At 36.1% G+C, this 21,556-nt stretch overlaps 1 protein-coding gene across 1 annotated transcript in view; it reads left to right on the forward strand.

Moving 5' to 3' along the window:
- Positions 1-20,438, forward strand: part of KCNH7 (potassium voltage-gated channel subfamily H member 7) — a 512,879-nt gene extending 492,441 nt beyond the window's left edge. Inside the window, exons 13-16 of the mRNA XM_052662434.1 lie at positions 6,299-6,562; positions 11,225-11,393; positions 18,626-18,818; positions 20,169-20,438. Coding sequence (XP_052518394.1) covers positions 6,299-6,562; positions 11,225-11,393; positions 18,626-18,818; positions 20,169-20,438 — 896 coding nt within the window. The remainder of the gene's footprint in view (positions 1-6,298; positions 6,563-11,224; positions 11,394-18,625; positions 18,819-20,168) is intronic.
- Positions 20,439-21,556: the final 1,118 nt, after the last annotated feature.

Raw genomic sequence — 21,556 nt, forward strand, 5'->3', positions numbered from 1 at the left:
ACTCCTTTAGCAAAGCACGGTGAATAAATATCTGTTGAATTGGGCTAATTGTTGAATCCTCTGGCTGATTGCAGAACAATAAACCACTCGCAGCTAGGTGATAATTTATTTCTGCAATGCCCTTAATTATTCTCCTGGTGACTTTTTCTAAAACCAGAACCATAACAGCCAAGCTGTTCTATCGACTTAATCTAAATCCCTTATCCTGAAGTTAATCTCATATTTTGATCTCACTAAAAATAAAACACTGCTTAACAATACTGTCTATATAATAATGTCACCCATACAGTTGAAGATTTATTAAATCTCCTTTCAATCTTGTTTAGTTTCCTCATTCTTAAGCTAAATAATCTAACGTTTTTATCTCCAGATAAGGCCTTAAAAGCATGTCACAATTTATATTGTGCTAATGCTACTAGACATTTCTATTGATTCTGAAGACTTTTCCTTTAATCTTAGGCTTAGTCTCTAAGACCCATTTTATATAAAATGTTGATGATAAGGCATTTGCCTGCCTGTAACTTTTTGAAGTTTCCTGGTGTAACAGTGAGTAAGTCAATATGAAAACACAATTAACTCCAGTCTAAAGTGTAGCTCAGTTGGTAAAGAATCTGCCTGCAATGCAGAAGACCCAGGTTCAGTTCCTGGGTCAGGAAGATTCCCTGGAGAAGGAAATGGCAACCCACTCCAGTATTCTTGCCTGGAGAATCTGATGAACAGAGGAGCCTTGTAGGCTACAGTCCATGGAGTCACAAGAGTCATACAGGACTTAGCAACCAAACCACCATCCAGAGCCTGGGAGCCTATTCCAGTCTTCAGGACTCCACAGTGCTATAGGGAAGTTTAAAATTTGCTGAAACCAATTTAGTCCCAATCACCCCAATCTAAAGATCTGAAGGGGCCATCCATTCTGTACTTCTTGATATAGAATCAATATCTTGGAGGGAAAAAAAAAAAACGCATATAAGCAAGTACAAAGAATAAAGAATGTTCAGAAGATAACTGATCCCAAATGATATGAAGGTTACATAAATTAAAAGCTGCCCATGAAATGTATTGATTACTTTAGAGTTAGTTTACTGCTTAGTTGAAACCATACCCTGAAGGCATATATCCAAGAGTGCTGATGACTGTGCATTAATCAGCAGAGGCATCAAGAACCAGAGGGAAGAGCACATGGTTGGCCATTGGTGACAGACACATTGAATCTTACGATTACTGCTCACAACCTACCCAGCAAAACACCGGGACTCTTCAGGTTTCAGTTCCCACTTATACCTCCCTCCCACCGTGTCTACCATGCGGTGCTAATGAGTTTACATTCAAAAAGAAATATTAAAAATGAAAGATATATATAGAAACTTTGAAGGTTGATTTGAGCTAAATAGAAGCTTAACATATTGGGCCTCTTCTCTCCTAAAATACATTTGTAAGTGAAAGTGGTTTGTCCTCATAGGCTGTGCACTTCCGAGGAAATAAACTCGGTTCTTGAATAGAAAGAATTGCCAGTTCAAGTCCAAATTTGAGGACACTTTGTATTTTTTTTTCCCAAGGATATTTTCAAGAAGTTCTCTTTCCTTCGTAAAGTTCTGACATAGAGGTACCCAGGACCTTCCCAACTTGACTGTGGTTATTGTAGGGGGAGGTGTTACAGTTTCTGAGATGAAAGCAGAATGTTACTGTTACAGACTGTGAAGAATAAAAGTGTATCTTCAATGACTTCCTTAGTGATCACAAGCATTGAAAAGATAGTTGGACAGAACAGAAATAAATGAGCTATAACCATTTAGAACATGTTGAAAATAGTCCAAGTACTCTTCAAAGTTGGATTGTACTTACTTCAGAGTGTGCCAGTATAGTCTATTGAATATGAGAATATTTCTTTTAAAATGTTATGCTGTGAAATTTTTAGGAATTTTATGTTGCTGCATGACGTGGCCAAAAAAATAAATAAAATAAAATGTTATAGTGTGTATATTTTATAATACTCATAAATTTTACAACAATAGCATGTATAATGGCCCATGAGATACATACACACAAACATGTTTTTACTGATAGCTCTTTTGTGATTGAATATTTGGAATATTCTGCTCAGCTTTTTCTATGAACAGAAAATGCAATATCAAAGTCACTATTAAACGCTAATTTAAGGAGTCAGTTACCTTTTGAGAGACACTAATTCAATGAGAGCATCAATTAATAGCCCACCCCCAAAAAAGAAAATTGAACTGTGTTAAATGTTCAACATCCTCTTTACATTGAATTTAGATGGTTGTTACACGTCATAAAAAAAGAACCCATTTTAAGAGATATATATATATTCTAAGAGCAATTTCCACTCATGTGTTTTTTATTAAATTTTATATATATTCAACTGAAAAAAATCTAATGTTCCAGAAAATAAGAATGGAAAGAGGTCTTTAACTCATATACCTATGTTTCAAAGAATAGCAATAAACATTATCTTTTTCTAATATTAGTTTTAGTGATTTCACATTGTCATACAAGTCGGTAAAGTCTAGCAAGTGTTTCTCCAAAATAACTTCTATGAAAGTTATTGAAGTTAAGAATAAATATATACATTGTTAGACTTATTTTTACAAAATAGGAATGGGTCAAATTCTAATTTTGTGAAGTTAACCTTTAACAATATTGCTGTTATAATCTGGCACCTCTTAGAAACATCTTCTTCAATAATAAAGAATGATTAGTTTTTGTTATCCATTTCAGTAATATATAAATATATCTTTATTTATATTTTTAAGATAGATTTTTATCTGTATTTATGTAGAAAAGTGATGCTAATTTGTTTTCAACTTTCTTTGATGCTAGAGAGGAACTAAAGTACTTGAAATCAAATGACATTTATTTTAGATTCCAGTGTTCCAATGCAATAAAATTTTTAATGCACTTGACTGGAAAATGCTCAACTTATCTCAAAATTGTTACCAGTGGGAAATCTTAAATGATGAGAGAGCATATTAAATGCCTCTCTTTTACCTAAAGTTGGGCCCACCTGTTAGGTCTGACAAATAAAAATGATAAATAAGTTGAGAGAAAAACTCCATAAATAATGGAGAGAACACAGGCATTTGTTCCCAGAGTGTTTGAAATGTAAAAATTTTGTATAATCATTCTGAAGATAGATGGGTCAACCTCTCCATCAAGACATTCACTCTATGCTCTTCAACCCATCCAGACCCAGAGAGACACCCACAAGACAATTCATAAATGTTTTAGAATTGTATCCTGTGAGAAAGAGATGGGGAGAGATATACTGTCAACATACAGAAACAAGGTTTTTGGGGGGGTTTGTTTAGAGTTTTCAGTCATCTAAGTCAGAAAAACTCCAAGCTTAATTAAACAGGCCAACTTCTTCCTTTGTACAATGATTGGAACAGGAATGATTATACATTCTCATTTCTAGCAAAGGGGAAAATGTAAAAAACTTCTGATTGCTATTCAGAACATTATTTCTACATAGCATTCAAAAAAGCAACTTTAAGAAATAATAATAATAAAATAGCACTAAGAATAACATTAAGAAAAAATACCACCTAATGCTATTTAATGTCTATTAAGTAATCCAGTTTAGGGACTTCCCTGGAGATCCAGTGGTTAACACTCCATGCTTCCACTGCAGGAGGGCACAGGTTCATCCCTAGTTGGGAAACTGAGATTCCCACATGCTGCCAGAAGTGCTCTGCCCCCTGCCAAAAAAAAAAAAAAAAAAAAATCCAGTTTAACTAGAAAAAGGCAGAAAGGGAATATGCCATAGAAATCTAGAGGTAACTGGAAGCTAATTATAAAGCATTTCAGTCTAATTTCATGTATTCCATTAGCCAACCTCCAGCCTAAGACTGAGTGGTTTCCACTGTTAATCCACAAATAGATTGTCATTTCAGCTGTGTTTTAAATGATCAAATTTGAAGCTTTGTTTTATCTAGTATGGAACAGAAAAATGTTGTTGCAGTTGGGGATTGTCAGAGAAGTTGCTCATGTGGCCTGAGTTCCGAAAAGCATCTGGCTAATCATTCAGTAGCAAGGAACACAGAAATAAATATGGAGTAATTTCCCCTATATTCTTGAAAAAATCAAGAATATAAAACTTTTTCTAATTCTTTCATGATCCTGCATTTACTGGAGATTTTTGTTAAAGGATTTAGATATCATGTATATAGAACAATTTGCTCCATTTCACGAGAATTAAATAATAATTCCCCATTCACCACATTGTAAACACATCCAAAGTTGAAATCAGCAAGTTCTAATTCAATCTAACAGTATATGTTAACTGATAAATTTTTACCTAAACATCCAAAATCAAGCCATAAGTTAGTAAACTAAGACCAAGGTCCATGTGGTAGGTGGGGCAGAACATTTTACTATGTATGAGGATTTACAGATCTACAGAGGACTCCTAAGACTGCCTAAGCTGAAAAAACCATGTGATTTAATAACTTGGGATGTGCATTCATTACAAGTGTCCACCTTAGCATTATCCTTACTTAGATTAGAATTATGAATTAAATGATAATTTAGTTTGCATTTGATTCTGCCGGAAAAGATTGCATGAAAGTGTTTAAAAGAAGAGAATTTCAGGGAAAATGAGAAGCCTTTGCTGATTCAGTCCTCCTGGTGCCCAAACTGCACAAAGGTTTACTTAGAAGCAACAAATTGACACAATCCACTAAGCAGGTATGAGGATAATTTAGAGAAATGAAGCATTTTCTATTTTTAACATTTACTTGCATAAAATTGGAAACTATTATGTTTTGAAGAATGAAATGGTACATTCATAAAGTGAGAGAAATGATCAGATTTTCAGGTGGGAAGAAGTTAAAATCAAAGAAAACAGGAGGAGATGACAAGAATGAAGGAGGGCTGTGTCATTGACAATGGAGATAGATAGCTTGTGTAAGAAGACGAATTTACAACCAACTAGATTAGTGGTTGGGCACTAAAGAGAAATATGAGGGACACTGAGTAATCAAGATGTCTACAGAGCTTGAGACTAGAAAAGTCTGTAGTCTTCTCAGTAATGATGAAATCACTGCGCAAGTGAGAAATCTTAAAGAAAATAAATTAAGCAATCTGCTTTCATTGCATTCAACTTTAATTGGCAGGATGTAAGCAACTAACTCCTTAATAAACCATGTCACATGAAGGTGGTTTTTGAACTTTATCCATTTGTACCTTGGGCTGCTTTCTGGCTTCTCAAATTTTAAATTATGATTTTTTTAAAAATAAAAGAAAAAGATCTCTGTTTAATTTTGTGCCATATGGGAATTTTAAAAAACAGTTGGAAGTTTCTCTGGAGTGGCCTTAAATCATTTCATTTGGCCTTCTATAAATAACAAAGTAAGTATAATCAGGCAGAGAGTAGATGGAGACACTGTCTTAAACATTTCTCTAGAAAATGATATACCTTCTGGAGTATGTTGGTTAGTTATTAGTGGTAACCAGATGGAGAATTATACTGTCTCCCCAGGACACTAATGGAAACAAGTTCTGAGATTTGTCTCTTAGAGTTTTTCCTGCTGAAATATGTTCCAACACAATGTTCAGGGCTGAGATTATCCTGACATTTTAGTATAAACCAGCCAATGTACACTACTGGCTTTAATGCAATTAGGTAAACCTACCTTAATTACTATTTTCAAGTTTTATATTATTTGCAGTTTGCTGCACAACCAAACTGCATGGTATGTCAAGGCCATTATACGGATCGAACTAAGGCTGAAATTCCACCTGCCAGCCTTTACCGTAAGCGGGCTTCTGGACTTGACCTTCACAATGAGCAGATGACCACCACAGATGAGAGGGCATGAGGGTTAAAACAAACGAGCAATAAGCACCATGGTGGTGATATTTTAGAATTGGGACACGTTTTTCTTCACTGTTTCATTTCCTTAAAGAGATACTACATCAGATTTTAAGAATACAAATGACTGTTGAGTGTATATAAATGAGGTTTAAATTACCCTATAGTTTTTTTTTCCTGAGATATAAATGTGATTACTGTCACAGGTATTCTTTTATTTTGAAATGAATAATGTATTTCATGACAGTAATCTAATGCCCTGTGAATTAAGATTTTTAAAACATCTTCTTAAATAGCTACATTTTCAGTAGGATAAAAAAAAAGAACAACGTTTCTGGAAGTTTAAAAAAATTCTGTGTTAAAGTTATTCAAAAACACACTATGAAAAAGCTAGTTTGTGTAGTTAGACAGTGTAGTATGCGTAGAGTCTCATATTTGATTATCTTCTATAAAATAACTTTTCTTTGATAGATTTTGGCAAAGGAAGCACTACAAATGACCCTGAAGACTCTGTAGATACCATAAGACATTACCAGAGTTCCAAAAAGCACTTCGAAGAGAAAAAAAGCAGGTCTTCATCTTTCATCTCCTCCATTGATGATGAACAAAAGCCTCTCTTCTCGGGACTTGCTGATTCTCCTCCAGGGATAGGGAAAGCAACTGGACTCGGTCTTGAAGAAACAGGGCCCACCTCAGGAAGGATTCACATAGATAAAAGAAGTCACTCTTGCAAAGGTAACCAAGTTTCTCAGGAATCGGTTTGTCTCATGTCAGAGCTAATCACAAAATGCTGACGTTGTACAAATGAAAAGCCATACCACATGTTAATCGAATCTGCAATTTCATGACGTATTTGCAAAGATCAAATCTTAGATCATCTACAAAGTGTCTGCAAGATTCTGGGATAGTGGTCACTATTCCCAATTACAACATAAGAGGTTCTGTGTGGTCAGTCAGGCCTAACACGAGCCACATAGAACATTCTAGGAATGTCTTTTGTAGTGATTCCATGGGAGAGGGACCAATGAGTATTTGAGGAATTCTAACCCATTGCTTCTTATATGTATCTTCTGTGTCCATAAAAATGAAAGCATTAGTCACCCAGTCATGTCCAACTCTGTGACCCCGTGAATTGTAGCCTGCCAGGCTCCCCTGTCCGAGGAATTCTCCAGGCAAGAATACTGGGGTGGGTAGCCATTCCCTTCTCCAAGGGATCTTCCTGACCCAGAGATTGAACCTGGGTCTCCTGCACTGTAGGCAGATTCTTTACCATCTGAGCCACTAGGGAAGCCCTCTGTATCCATTCCCACCCCCAGACCAGTTTTTATAGCATGAAAGGCCAATTCAATCAAAATACAATAAATACTAAAAAAGAGCTTCAGTTTACTGGGAATTATGAGAAAATGGGGATAAATGACCCTAAATAAAATGTGCTTTTGATTCAACTCATTGGAACACATTTGTTTATTAGGGATACCCAAATATATGGGCTGTGTTTTAGACAATATGCATGAGCTGTGTAACTGCGTTCAATAGATATATCCAGATTTGATGCTAAAGGACGGAAAACTTGGGAAAACTTGTGGACTACTACATGAAAGAACAATTAGCTTAGCATAACAGGAGCTAGATCTACAGATCTTATTATCTCACGAAGAATATGTAAGAACAGGCATGGGCAGACTGCCAGGGTTCCAGGTCCAAGTCTGTGATATGCTCTCTACATGTCTTGACAGACCCTACTAAGACTCAGTTTGAACATCTTCAAAATAGGAATAATATGTTCTAACCAACTAGTCTGTTGTGATCATCAAACAAAGATAATTGCATAAATTCAGTTCAGTTCAGTCGCTCAGTTGTGTCTGACTCTGTGACCCCATGAATCACAGCACGCCAGGCCTCCCTGTCTATCACCAACTCCCAGAGTTCACCCAAACTCACATCCATCGAGTTGGTGAAGCCATCCAGCCATCTCATCCTCTGTTCTCCCCTTCTCCTCCTGTCCCCAATCCCTCCCAGCATCAGAGTTTTTTCCAATGAGTCAACTCGGCATGAGGTGGCCAAAGTACTGGAGTTTCAGCTTTAGCATCATTCCTTCCCCTGAAATAAAATTCCCAACTCCGTTTAGTATTTTCTTACAGTTTTTACTTTCAAACACTTTAATCATTGAATATAGTCCTAGACAGATAAAAATGTAGAGATGAAGAAAGTATAACAAAAAAAATAAAGAAACTATAACAAAAATGAGGGCAAAATAGGATGTTCCTGAACTGACAGGATACAAATTATGGCACAGTGTAAGTAAATATTACTTACCATTGTCACCATTTTTCAAAGTGACTGTATCTCATAACAAAAGTTTTATTGAACCTAGGATGTTTAGGCTTTACATTTGTCCAGAGTTACTTTCCTTATTTTATCAAATCAGCTTTTGCCATGACCCCAAGTTGAAGTAAGCTAAGAATATATGCAAATGTTCTCTGGACAATCTAAAATCTTGATGAAGTGAATGAAAATAGTACCTCATTTATCACAATGGAAGAATGGAATATTAGATGTGATTACTAAATGTCCCATTTTAGTTATTTATGAAAACGGATTCTGGGAAGTGCTAAAAATAATAAAAGGTTGCATCATGGAAGTCAGAAGTTCTGAAGAACTTGCTGAACCATCCTACTGTCTTCAAAAGAGTATAACTGAGTGGGCCTGGTTTTTTTCAAAATACTTCTTGTTGCTTTCCTCTTGAGTTTTAAAGTCTCAAGTGACTAGTTATTAAAGATATATTTGGGAGATTTTATTCAACTTGATGATGACTCTCACTGACAATGAATTCTCATGCCCTTCATCTTATGTTTTTCCTTGCCACTTATTTTTAATTAGCTATTTTACATGCACGATAAAAGACAGTAGTCTATAAAATCTGAAGTAATATCTGCAATTTTTAATTTTCAAAAATATATAATGACATTTCTGTTCAAAAAAACAGTTGCCTTTAAAACTCATAGTTAAATATTCACGTCAATTGAAGAGGCATAATTGATGCTGCATAGAGTCAGTCAGTGTGACACATGGTTAACCTAGATAATTAATATGACTAACCAGTGGAGAATATTAAAACTTTATTTAATGCAAATTTCTTTCCCTAATAATTTTTTAAGGTGAAATATTGTGCAATTTTCAAGAATTTGAATAATGTGTAGGGTGTAACTGTAACTGTTGTGATTCAAACCACTAAACCCCCAGAGATTTTAGTTTTATCATCAATAGGAAATGCCACTTACATTTCTAGCATTTGTCCTGCTGAATCCAACAGAGAAGCACCTTTAGACAGAACTGAAAAGAAAAAAATCAAACTAAATGCACTCTGATCCTACTTAGATTGAGGTCAAAAGTTGAAAAGTGTGTACCCAGAACCAAACGAAAGTTTACTTTCTATTCATCCATTTTCAGAAACATGTCTTGCAACTATAGCAACATTTTCCAAGGCAACCAAGTGCAGATTCTGAGCTATATTTAGAAAGTATCTAAAAGGATGCTCATTTTGATTAAGACCACTAAGCAGGATCTCCCCTTTGAACTCTTTTTTTTTCATATTGCTGTTAAAACAAGCTAATCACACATATCCAGATTTTAATAAAAGAGTAAATTATAATCAAGGAAGGCTTTACCCAATAGTTTACAAGTATTCTTTTTTGCTAAGAGATTATTAGTATTTTTCTTGAGCACTGAAGAAAAAATAAAATCCTACATAATTTATTGCATGTAATTCACTACTGTTATTTAAAAATCAATATCTTATATATGATTTGAGAATGAGAGAGCTATTAGGCATACGTGGAAATACTGTAAGCTTTCTCAGCACAAAACTTCTGAGTATAATATGTAACTTCCATCCTGTCAGTTTTATTGTTTTTGTTTTATTGTCTAGCAAAAGGCTAGACAGGGGAAAACATTGGCATCATCCAGCCATTTATATGAGTGTTCTATTTGTTTGGCATTACTTCTCCAAAATTGAAAACCTAGTGTACTAAAACATTATATTATTGTTTTGCATTTTAAAGTCACATGTGTGTGAATAAGAAATCATACTTTTCAGTGAAAATCTGCTGATGTATTACTTAAAAGTTCAGCCATAACATTTTTGATGTTCAATTTCATAGGAAATTACATATTGTCACTTTAGAAAACAAAACACCCGTTGTATCCGAATCTGGGATCCCATGGACAGTAGCCCACCAGGCTCCTCTCTCCAAGGAATTCTCCAGGCAAGAGGACTGGAGTGGGTTGCCATTTCCTCCTCCAGGGGATCTTCCTGACCCAGGGATCGAACCTAGGTCTCCTGCACTGCAGGCAGATTCTCTACCAACTGAGCTGCTAAGGAAGCCCCTTCGGTAGATAAGGAAGACTCTAATTTCCTCTAAGGTCTGTTAACCATTTCAGTAGCATAGGGAACCCTGACCTTATGTTCCCTAATGCCATCTTTGGATGTCTTAATCCCTTTGTTAGAGCCTCACCCACGTGAAGCAGACATTGTTGGCGCCTCATTAGAGACTTCTGTGCATTCAAAGAGAAAAGTATAGTGATAGAAAACCCATGAAGAAGAGGCACAGAAATTGTGTCTGCTACCTGTGGATAGGGGGTACTTTCGAAGAAACTGTAGGAAAGGAAGGGATTTCAAGAAACCCTACAAATGCTGTTCCTTGTCTCTAGAATCATAGCTAATTCTCCCCAAATGGGTTACTTTCTATCCAATTTTTTAAATAACCAAAGATATAAATTCCATAACTTTACATAACTTTTGTCAGTGTTTAATCATAAGTACTTGTCCAAAAGGAAAAACAAAAGTCTTTCTATCACAGCAAAATCACTTTTTGTTATTTCCATGTGAAAATGAAGTCGGTCTTTTTCTGCTACCAGTCCTCTGAGTGAGGAAAACATACTCCTTTCTCTCTGAAATAAACTCCCAACTCCACTAGCACTGGATTGGTGTGCCATGTGCAAGTCATGTCCAAAGAGCCTTAAAATCTTCAATGGGAGGTGAACCAGTACATACATACGGTGCTGTTTCTCCCCAGATGTAAAAGCTCAAAGTCTTTGTTCTCTTACTAGAGTTTAGGGTTGGCCATCCATGTTTCCCCTTAGCACAAAATAGAAAGGGAAATTGAACTGAAGACTCATAACCAGCTGTGTGGAAACAGGTTGGGGAGGCGGCAGTCAGGATCAGGGTGGATGGGAGTCAGCTACCTATTGGCTGCAGTTGCTCGACCAGTCCCTGAGCCGCTATGGTTCTATCTTCCAGTTAAATGTCAGGATCTCTTCCTGCTTGTATCGTGGATATCTCTGTAGCTATAAATGGGCACTCAAAGAAGCTGACATCTATTTTGCTGTTTCCCACAGATGTCACTGACACAAGAAGCTGGGAAAGAGAAAATACTGGGACTCAGGCTGATGAGCCTAGTCCCTCAGCACTTCAGCAAGCTGCCTGGGGAGTCTCTGAAACTGAAAGCGACCTCACCTATGGAGAAGTGGAGCAAAGATTAGATTTGCTTCAGGAACAGCTTAACAGGTATAAGCAATCACCAGGCAAAGGAATAACGTAATCCAAGCCCGTAGTGGGGTCTGGCTTTATGCTTTGTAAATAGCAAATTCATCCTGCTATCAATCTCATATACACTTTCCTTATACACTTTCTCATTTAAAATAAGACTAGAAGTTGACAGAATTATTAATGTCTTGCAAGGAGCATTTATTTAGAACACTTCACACTTTTGGCAGCATGAATCCTATTTTTTCTTCACTTGTCATAAAATCAGTATCTCATCAGCATTGCTTGCCTAAGAAACTTCCTTTTTTTAATCCTCCCAAATAATTCATATTTAGTTTGTTGACTAACACCCTTCCTCTTTCAATCCTCCTTTTATAGTTTGTGGTGGTTCCTGGTAACTTAGTTATGTGTTATGGCATTTGTTTTAATATTGACAAAATTATTTAAACATTTATTTTTTCAGCCAACTTGGCAAAAATGTGATTGAGTTGAAGTCCAGATCCTCTCCATTTTCCCTCCATCTTTGATCCATGACCTTTTAAGATAAGGAATAAATTTTGGTTTTAGAAAGGATAGAACCCCTTAACCCAAATCTACGTGAGTTCCTTAAAATTAAACTGATAAATCAGATTTAAGAAAAATAGATGTATGATACTGTCTTAGTTGTGTTACGTGTGGAAAGTGACCTTGATTCAAGGTATTCTCCAGGACACCACTGGGCAAGGTATTCCAATAGTCACACACGGAAAACTGCATGGATTAAACTGAGATGCTCAAATCACAGGATTTACTAAATCAACTTAAAACACACAGTGAGTGAGGAGGAGAGCCAGATGGGGTAATTAACACATTTCCAATACGTACAATCCTGGTAAAAGAATCACACAACCTGAATCCTGATTTACATGACATTTATATATATCTCTCTCTCATCAGCCTTCCCTGCTGATGCTGTGGTTCTGAGGATGAGAATCGAGATTTCCACAAAAAAAGGTCCACAGATTAAAAACTGCCCAACACCAATGACACACACTTACTCCATCACTGAGATGTAAGGTCAAGTACACTTGGCCACAGTATAAGCCATACTCTGGTTTGTTACATCACATTTCTGTTCTATCTTCGGAATGTCTTGCAGGTTACTAGCATGCTGTTTTTATTTAATGCATCTTATGAAGTCTGCCCATGTCTAACAAACTACTTGCTTACTCATTATCTATACTTACCACATTCTATGTGTTTTGCTTATACACATAAACTAGCTACTATGCTTACTTTTTCTTGTGTTTTTTTGATGTTGCTTGTTGTTTTATTGTTTTTTTTTTAAATCTTTATGCCAGAATTGAGCAGTGTCAAATAATACAATAAACGTAAAAATGTGTGTCTACACAAATATACATTACCATGAAAGATGAATTAGCAGTTAAAATAGACAAAAGGAATTAGAACACCAACTAATTTGTAAATTTAAATAAATGTATATGCCTTAATTTCAAAGAAAAGTATGACAATACTGCATGAACTGATGATATTTTTTGTATTTTTTCATGCAATTTAATCAAACTTTGAAAGTTAAAAAACTGAGACCTATATCCCATTCTCAAGTGTCAAATATCAGTCTTGTAAAATTGAAACGCATCTGAGAAAATTAAAACAGATGATCACTTACTTAGAGTCAGTAATTCCTATTTAAGGTATAAGAACTTGACATGATCATACTTATTATTGCTCAGAGAAACATATTTAGTTAATTACTACATTTCCTATCTCTCTCTTCTATTTATACCAAGCTACACTGATCTTTTAGCCATAATATATATCAAAATACATACTGTACACACAGAACTGATAAATGAAAGTGTGATTTCTGAACTTGACCTTCCTCTATTCCTGTGTATTTCTTTGTGTGTTTGGGTGGGTGGGTGTGTGTGTGTGTGTGTGTGTGTGTGTGTGTGTGTGTGTGTCTCAGTGGCTCAATCGTGTCCAGCTCTTTGCAACCCCATGGACTGTAGCCCACCAGGCTCCTCTTTTCATGGAATTTTCCAGGCAAGAATACTGGAGCTGATTGCCATTTTCTATTTCATGGGATCTTCCCAACCCAGAGATAGAACCCACGTCTCTTTCATCTTCTGCATTGCAGGCAGATTCTTTACCACTGCGCCACCATGCAATATGCATTCAATTCCTGGAGTAATTGAAAAAAAATGACTGAATGAATGGATGAATGACAGGGACAGTGATTTCTTCAGCACAGTACTTGCACAGCACTTAACAATTGTTCAGCTTAAAGTTATAACTCTCTTACTTAACTACTAACAGGATTACTAGGTCAAGTCATTTAAATTTCTTTAGCCTCAGTTTCCTTTTTCGACCTCTTCTGACTGGCAGTATTATTGTGAAGACTAATTAATACATGTGGAGAGTATATATGCTACAAAATAGAAAGAGTTTTGGTTAGGCCAAACATAATTAATGATGAACTTAACTTCATTTCTGTTACTGATACTTGTTTGAGTACATTCTTCTACTCGTCATATATTTCTATGTTACCTAATTTGGATTTTTCTTGAAGGTGAAATTTGAGATTTTAATTTTCCCTTGTTGCCTTGTCATGGATGCCAATCATTGCTGCTGGTGTAAATCAAAGATCACTGAAAAAAACTTGCCTTTAATGTGTCCTGGAACTGAAAGTATAAATTTTAAGAGCATGTACACCTAGTTCCCATTTGGTTTGCAATCACCATTAATAGTATTACTATTAATACTAATACTAATGAGCTTCCCTGGTAGTTCAGTTGGTAAAGAACTGCCTGCAGGACCCAGGTTCAATCCCTGGGTCAGGAGGATCCCCTGGAGAAGGAAATGGCAAACCATTCCAGTATCCTTGCCTGGAAAATCCCATGGACAAAGGAGCCTGGTGTGCTGCAGTCCACGGGGTCACAAAAATGTGGGCATGACTGAACAACTAACACACTGTTAATACTAATAGCTGTTACCATTTTATTATGTTAGTTATAAAATTGCTTTTATACAGTACTTTTTTTCACGGCCAAACTGCAACTAAATCTTTTTGACATGTCCTAGCATCTGTATGTTTTTGAACATATTTACTAAATTCTAGGTAGGTCTCAAAAACATTTTATTGTCTGATTCAACCTCTTTGGATTTAAAATCCAATATATTGCATTTTTACTGCACAGACATCTCCAAGAACCTGTTTCCTCCACTTTAGAAGGCAAAAGTTTGAAGAAGGCAGCTCAGTTTAAACTTCAGCTTTGCAGGATGAGAATCCTGGTATACTTTCTTAAGTTGGATCTGCTCTGTTTAGCTTCAGTATTCTGTTCAAATGTAGCAGAACTGTAAATTTCTACCCCATTTCTTTCATCCAAATGCACATATTAAGTACACAGTGCAATAAAAACAAATATAAATAGTCTATCTTGAGTCATCCTGGCTGTTGCTGCTTTTTGCTTTAATGGCCAATTAAACTCTATATGGTGTTAAAGGTTTATATAAGAAATGTTCTTACATACTTATATATTATGCCTACGGATATATATATTTAGGGAAAATCACTAACGCTTGATCCCAAAGCCATGCTTCTCAAACTTTAATGTGCTTTCGAATCACCTGGGGATCTTGTTAAAATGTAGATTCTAAGTCTAGGTCCAGAATCCACATTCTAACAAGCTCCCAAATCTGACCACACTTTGTATAGGGAAGCCCGAGTGGATATAAAAGCTTTCAGTGCTGACTCCATCCCTTGCAGAACACTGTGCCTGGTACACTGTGAGCCTTTGATAATATGTGAATGAAAACACTCATTTTACACAGCTGTTTAGCTATGCTGATGGAGAGGAAGAAAAATAAATTTCCCTCTACCTTTCTGAGTTTCTGGCTGAGACCCCCTATAATAAAAGATTAACAAGAAAAAAAAATGAACATAAATGTATTAACATGTATACCTCATATACACATGGTAGATCCTCAGAGGAAAATGAGTTACTTCCTGAGGTGCCTTAGAATTCAGGATTAAATACCATCTTAATAGGGAAAGGAGCTGGGGGATTTAGGTCCCTTAGAGGAGAGTAAATGATTTTTAAGATAGATGAATGATCCCTTGAAAGAACAGGTGGGAGGTATGATAGTTTGTGACCAAGTTTGTCTTGGTGTGATGCCTATTCTGTAACAAAATTCAATCTTCCCTGGTTGTTGAATCTCCCAGGGAAGGGATTTATGACAACTGAGTTCCTTCTGGAATATCTGCCTTTAGGCAGATAAGAGAAGCTCAGAGAAAGCCTCTCCCCACACTTGCTGTTCTCCAAGTGCCTACAGCTCAGAAGAATCAATATGCCAAAGTGGCTTATTTTGGGGTGGCGTCTGCTGCTACCCTTCACTGGCAAAAGAAAAAGTTATAAAATTGAGCTTTTCTGTTTTAAAGACCAAGCTAGAATTTTTCAAAATTCTCTCTAATTCTTCCAGAGTAGAATAGAATTATTTAGTGTCATCCGAAGAGTCCATTCCAATTAAACTGATAGATCCTAATCATTAAACATGAAAATACAACCTATGCATAATAGAGAAATTCTTTACTAAAATTCTTCTTCTTGAATGTTTTAGTCTTCGGGGGCTGCTGTAACAAAAATACAGTAGACTGGGTGGTTTATAAACAACAGATATTTCTCAGTTCTGGAGACTGGCGAGTCCAAGATGGAAGTGCTGGGAGATTCTGTATCTAATGAGAGCATGTTTCCTGGTTCATAGATGGCTGTCTTCTCTCTGTGTCACATGAGAGGAGGAAGGGAGCTCTTTGGGGCTCTGGCGTATGAGGCACTAATACCATTCATGAAGGATCTACTTTTATGACTTAATTACATCCCAAAGGCCATACCTCTTACTACCATCACATTGTGGTTAGGATTTCACCATTAGCATTTCAACATAAACATTCAATCCATTGCAAAAGATCAGACTATCATTAATACAACTAAACTAAGTATTCATAATCACTGCGGGAAGACCTTGACCTAGAAAGAGTCTTAAGTATTATCTCAGAAAGGAAAGTAAAAAGTGGGGTATTTATATGACTTTGGAGTTTGGGCCTTTCAGGTCAAAAAAACTGAGGGATTTGGGCTAAGTTCATAACATGATAGTCCAGGATTGATGGACACAGTGACATGAGGATCTTAAAGCAAGTATCAATAAATAAAATTTGATTAAGCAAGTTATTTGCTCTCAAGATCAGTTTGCTGTCTCCAGTGACTTAATCTGTAGAATGTTCCTGAGGGAGTAGAGTTATTTATTCCCTTAGACTTATTTTTCTCAGGCAAAGTTTTCCTGAAACAAGCAACTAAGTCACGTTGATAAAGGTGGTCTACAGTCTCAGCTAAGTCATGTTGGCACAAACAGCCTCGTTCTCACCCTGCAACATCTGCCCCACCTGCACGTGATGGTCTTCTGTTCAGGAGTCCCACTAACGGGCCGCATGCTGCTGTTACTGAAGGCACACTTCCAATCGGTTTTCCCTTCTCAGACAGAATCTGTGATATAGAGATGCTGTTTCTTGAAGATGACTACTGTTTGACAAAGGTTTTGTAAGGCATCAAAATCATTATCATATTGTGTGATTCTCTGTTGGGTCTTTAATCTCATTTGTTGATGAAGTTTTTATTATTCCACTGTCCACCCCCAAATCCTTCTACATGTAGTGTGTAAGCTACTCCCTAAATATTAAATGCTGTTCATGATAGGATAAATTCATACAGAAATATTTACAATGAATATGGAATTTTCTTTGGGGACTCAGAGGAGAGAGAAATTAATTCTGAATAAGGTAAGATTTGGGTGTGCAGATAAATTTGTGCCGTACTTTGAAGCATGAAAGAAAGTATTGATGCTTAATAAAATAATGAGTCTTCCCTGTTTAGTTAGCACCATAAAAATATTAGATCAAAACAATGGGTAACAAGTAGGTAATAAACTAGTTGATAATTCAAATTTTTGGTGTATGGTTTTGACACCCGTAAGGTACAGTCATGTATAATTTATAGCTATTTGTTTAGAAACACTAAGCTACATGGCTATGCATACCAAATATACCAAATATAGAAAACCTGTACAAACAAAGTATAGGTTACCATGATTTTCAGAAGGAAAATTTCTAGTGTCAATATTAAACACTAGAAGAAGAATGATCTTTTCTCATGCTGTCCAGGTTTATTCTGTTCTCTCTCAAATCAAAGGCTAAGTTCTCTCCATTTTAAACTTCACAAATATAGCATGTATATAACTGGGCAAAATTAGTCTATGCTTTTAACATTTTTGGTAAAATTTACCTTTTTCTTGCATTTTCCATTGAAATAGAATGTAAGCACTAACAAGTAAAGAGTTAAAAGTTATCTCAAGAGGCATATGGTCTAAATTTTCTGTTTTATACCCACAAAATTCTTTTTTAATACTGTTAACACATGCAAAGGAGAGGAATCAGATCCATTGTATTCTGTTGTTTTTTCTCTTGAATTTTAATTTAAAATGAAAATGAAATTAACAGGCCATTTGGCTACTTGTGAACTTTGGGGAAAAAATGATCAGGCTGGTATTTTGCAAGCCAGATGGGCTATAAAAGCAAGTGAACTTTTATATTTGGTCTGTTTCTAAATACCAAAGGCCCTGAACTATAGATGGGAAAGGAATTTAGCATTTGACAGTACTTAACAGTAAGGAAAGAATGTAATGAATAATATACAACACGATGTGAATAGGAGAGAGGTAACAGAAAATATTGATAATATAAATTTGAAACACATAATAAATTATCCAGTTTTTGCAATTATGAAAGAAATGTGCTATAATATCTCTTTTTTAAAGAGTAAATAAAATGTTCATGAGAAACTGACCAAAACCTGACTTAAAAGCAAAGAGAATGACTGATTAAAAATAGATTCTCAATGTGTTTTCCATTTTGAAATCAATAAAGCTTAACTGTAATGTAATACAATGTACACTGTGAAAATGTAGTCTTTTCATTCTGGTGTTTTTCTGTTAGGATCTTATTAAAGGAACAGGAGCAAGGATCATTATCAGAGCCATTACTGTGCAATAGCAAGCAAGCATCTCCGTGCTCCCTCTCCTGTCCTTCTTGTTTAAAGCAAGGCCACAATTCTGTTTGGTGGTGGTGCTGCAGTTTTTTTCAAATGTTTTGCAATCCTGAACTATTTTAGGATTGTCTTCCCCCATTTCTGTCTGTCCTGCAGACTTGAATCCCAAATGACTGCAGACATCCAGACCATCCTACAGCTGCTGCAGAAACAAACCACTGTGGTCCCACCAGCCTATAGTATGGTCACTGCAGGAGGAGAGTATCAGAGACCCACCATCCGCCTGATGAGAACCAGTCATCCGGTCGCGTCCATCAAGACAGATCGAAGTTTCAGTCCTTCCTCACAGGTGAGTATAGACTAGAGCATCTCCCGAGGGGTGTTTCCAGGTACCATCTGAATCAGAATCGAATAACCTGGGCTGCTGTAGAAAACGCACACTCTCGTTTCCATCTCTGTCTCTACTCAATTAGAACGTCTGGGAATGAGCCCTGTAATTTCTGTTTTAAACAAGCTTCCCTCAATCCCACCCCTTCTCGCCAATTCTTTTGCTCATTTAAAGCTTGAGAACAGTGGACCTAGAAGAGTGATCTTAAAACACTAGTTTTTTTTTTTTTTTTTTTTATTTAAGAAAAAGCCTTTTCAAGAGTTAATAATCTACTTGAGTTTATAAATGGTAGATCATTGAAAACTAAAGACTACCCCTGGGTCCAAAAAATGTTTAGATAAAGGTTTGTAATTTGCTCTAGAGACACTCTTGAACAGGATCTGGGGAAGGAAGGGGCAAGAAATAGCAGCCGACCAGACAAGACCTGAGACCAGGAGTAATCAGATAATAATCACATCTGTGCCCACCCATCACTAAGGACCTCTAAAAGTTTCTCACCTTGATGATGGTAGGAGAAATGTTAGTGTTCTTTATTTTTCCTCTGAAGTCCTGTGAGGAAGCCCTCTGATTTTGTTAATGTGAAAAGTGTAATTCCTTTGGAATTCCATTTTGGGACTCTTTCTTAATCACTTAAATACTGTGGCCAAACTGGACTTAAGAACAGCAATTTAAATAAAAATTTACAGAACAATCTTGTGAAAACTTTTTTAGAAGTTTGGGGATTGAGCGGAAAATGCTCTGGGGAATGAAACTATTTTAACAGCACAGAGTAATGTGCCTGAAGGAAAATAATGCAATCTCTCTAAAGTATGAAGGTAGACATTGATTTATCTCTAACTGGTTTTGAATGACTGGGAAACATGTGAAATCATGCACCTTGTTTTTTGTTTTCAGTGGACTTACATGACTTTTTCTGCCAAGGAATGGTTGATTGTCCTTCCTTTTTGTTTCTCTGTGTTCCCCAATTGTACTCACCAAATGACCCACCTTTCTGATCCCAGTTACGTTGGGAATTTTGAGTTAAAACTTATCTGGAAAACTCAGTGTGAAATATTGTGTTTAAAATAATAATAACAATCTGATATGGCTTCAGAGTAAAATTAAAGATCTTGGAATGGCTGGGTAAGATTATCTAAACCAACGTTTGACCTCCAATGTCTTGACCCACCTTTGAGAGGGAAAGACTGGTTAAGACCACTAATCAAATACAGATTTATGGGAGAAGTAAGCATGTTGAGATTTCATGGTGTCATTTAGAAATATGTCCAAATGAATTATAAAAATGTGTTTTCATCTCTTTTCTTTCATCAGTGTCCTGAATTTCTAGACCTTGAAAAATCCAAACTTAAATCCAAAGAATCCCTCTCAAGTGGAGTGCATCTGAACACCGCTTCGGAAGACAACTTGACTTCACTTTTAAAACAAGACAGTGATCTCTCTTTAGAGCTTCACCCCCCAAGGCAAAGGAAAACTTGCCTTCATCCAATTAGGCATCCCTCTTTGACAGATTCATCCCTAAGCACTGTAGGAGTCTTGGGTCTTCATAGGCATGTTTCTGATCCTGGTCTTCCGGGGAAATAATCATTTTGTACTGTTTATTCCACATACAATGTAAGTGCTTTTAATGGCTGTTTTCCTTTTTGTATTTAAATCCTCTCTACTTGACTCAGGGGCTCACAAGTTACCATTATATGCAAAAGTACTGTATATTTTCCTAAATTGACGCTTGTAAGGTAAAATTGAGCAGTTAGGATGTAAATATATATATGAACTCTTCTGTTCCAAATGTTAAAACTGCCAGCATCTCAAGGCACCTTACTTTTTATTTTTATTTTTTGAATCATGTGCATGTTAGGAAACTCCAATTTCTCTTGCATGGAGACTCCTATTTATTGCTTTTACTAAACCAGTACTTTGCTACGAAAATGCCTTCCAAGCAGGAAAGCAGAGGATAAAATTATTCATGGATGCAACTCAGATGATCCTCAACTCATGGAAGTTCAAGGGGGCAAAAGGAAACCTGGTCACTTTTGAGAACAGATATCCTTCTGGATTGAGATGTTTATAGATAATTACATTCATTCTAGCACACTGAAAAAAAAATACAGTTTTAGAGTTATAAATTTCTGACAGTATAGGAAACCATTTCCAAATACATGAATATAGGCCAGCTTTAATGAGGACAAAAAGGCCTTTCTATTTAAAATTCTTTCTCCAACTGTATTCACAAGTGTATTCACAAATTCTCTAAAATATTTTCCATTGGCACATTTCCTTAAGTGCTTAGAAACAAGTTTCTCTAATTTTTATTTTCTTTTTTGTTGGTGGGTGGTGTTGGAAGGGAGTCATCTTAAGAACTGCTGAAGTGCTACAGACACAACTAATGTCCACAGCTTTCTTCTGACTCACATTGTAGGGCAATACTGAATTTGATCAGTAAGACTTTTGATCCAATTAGCACACATTGTTTTCTTTCCAAAAACTGTGCAATTTTAGTGGATTTATGTGGTAAAAGTTGCTTCCATTAAGGGTATGTTGTTCTGTGACTTTCTAATTCCAGCTATAGAAAAACAGTATGCATTCACCTATCTATAAAGAGAATGGACAAACCAGCAGAAAAAGAAGTTCAATTTTATTTGGTTATTCAAACACATTTACTAATCAAAGAGTAACTGAAAATCTATTACATGTGAATCGGG

The sequence above is a fragment of the Budorcas taxicolor genome, chromosome 2 (assembly GCF_023091745.1).
Source record: "Budorcas taxicolor isolate Tak-1 chromosome 2, Takin1.1, whole genome shotgun sequence".
In the NCBI taxonomy this organism is placed as follows: domain Eukaryota; kingdom Metazoa; phylum Chordata; class Mammalia; order Artiodactyla; family Bovidae; genus Budorcas; species Budorcas taxicolor.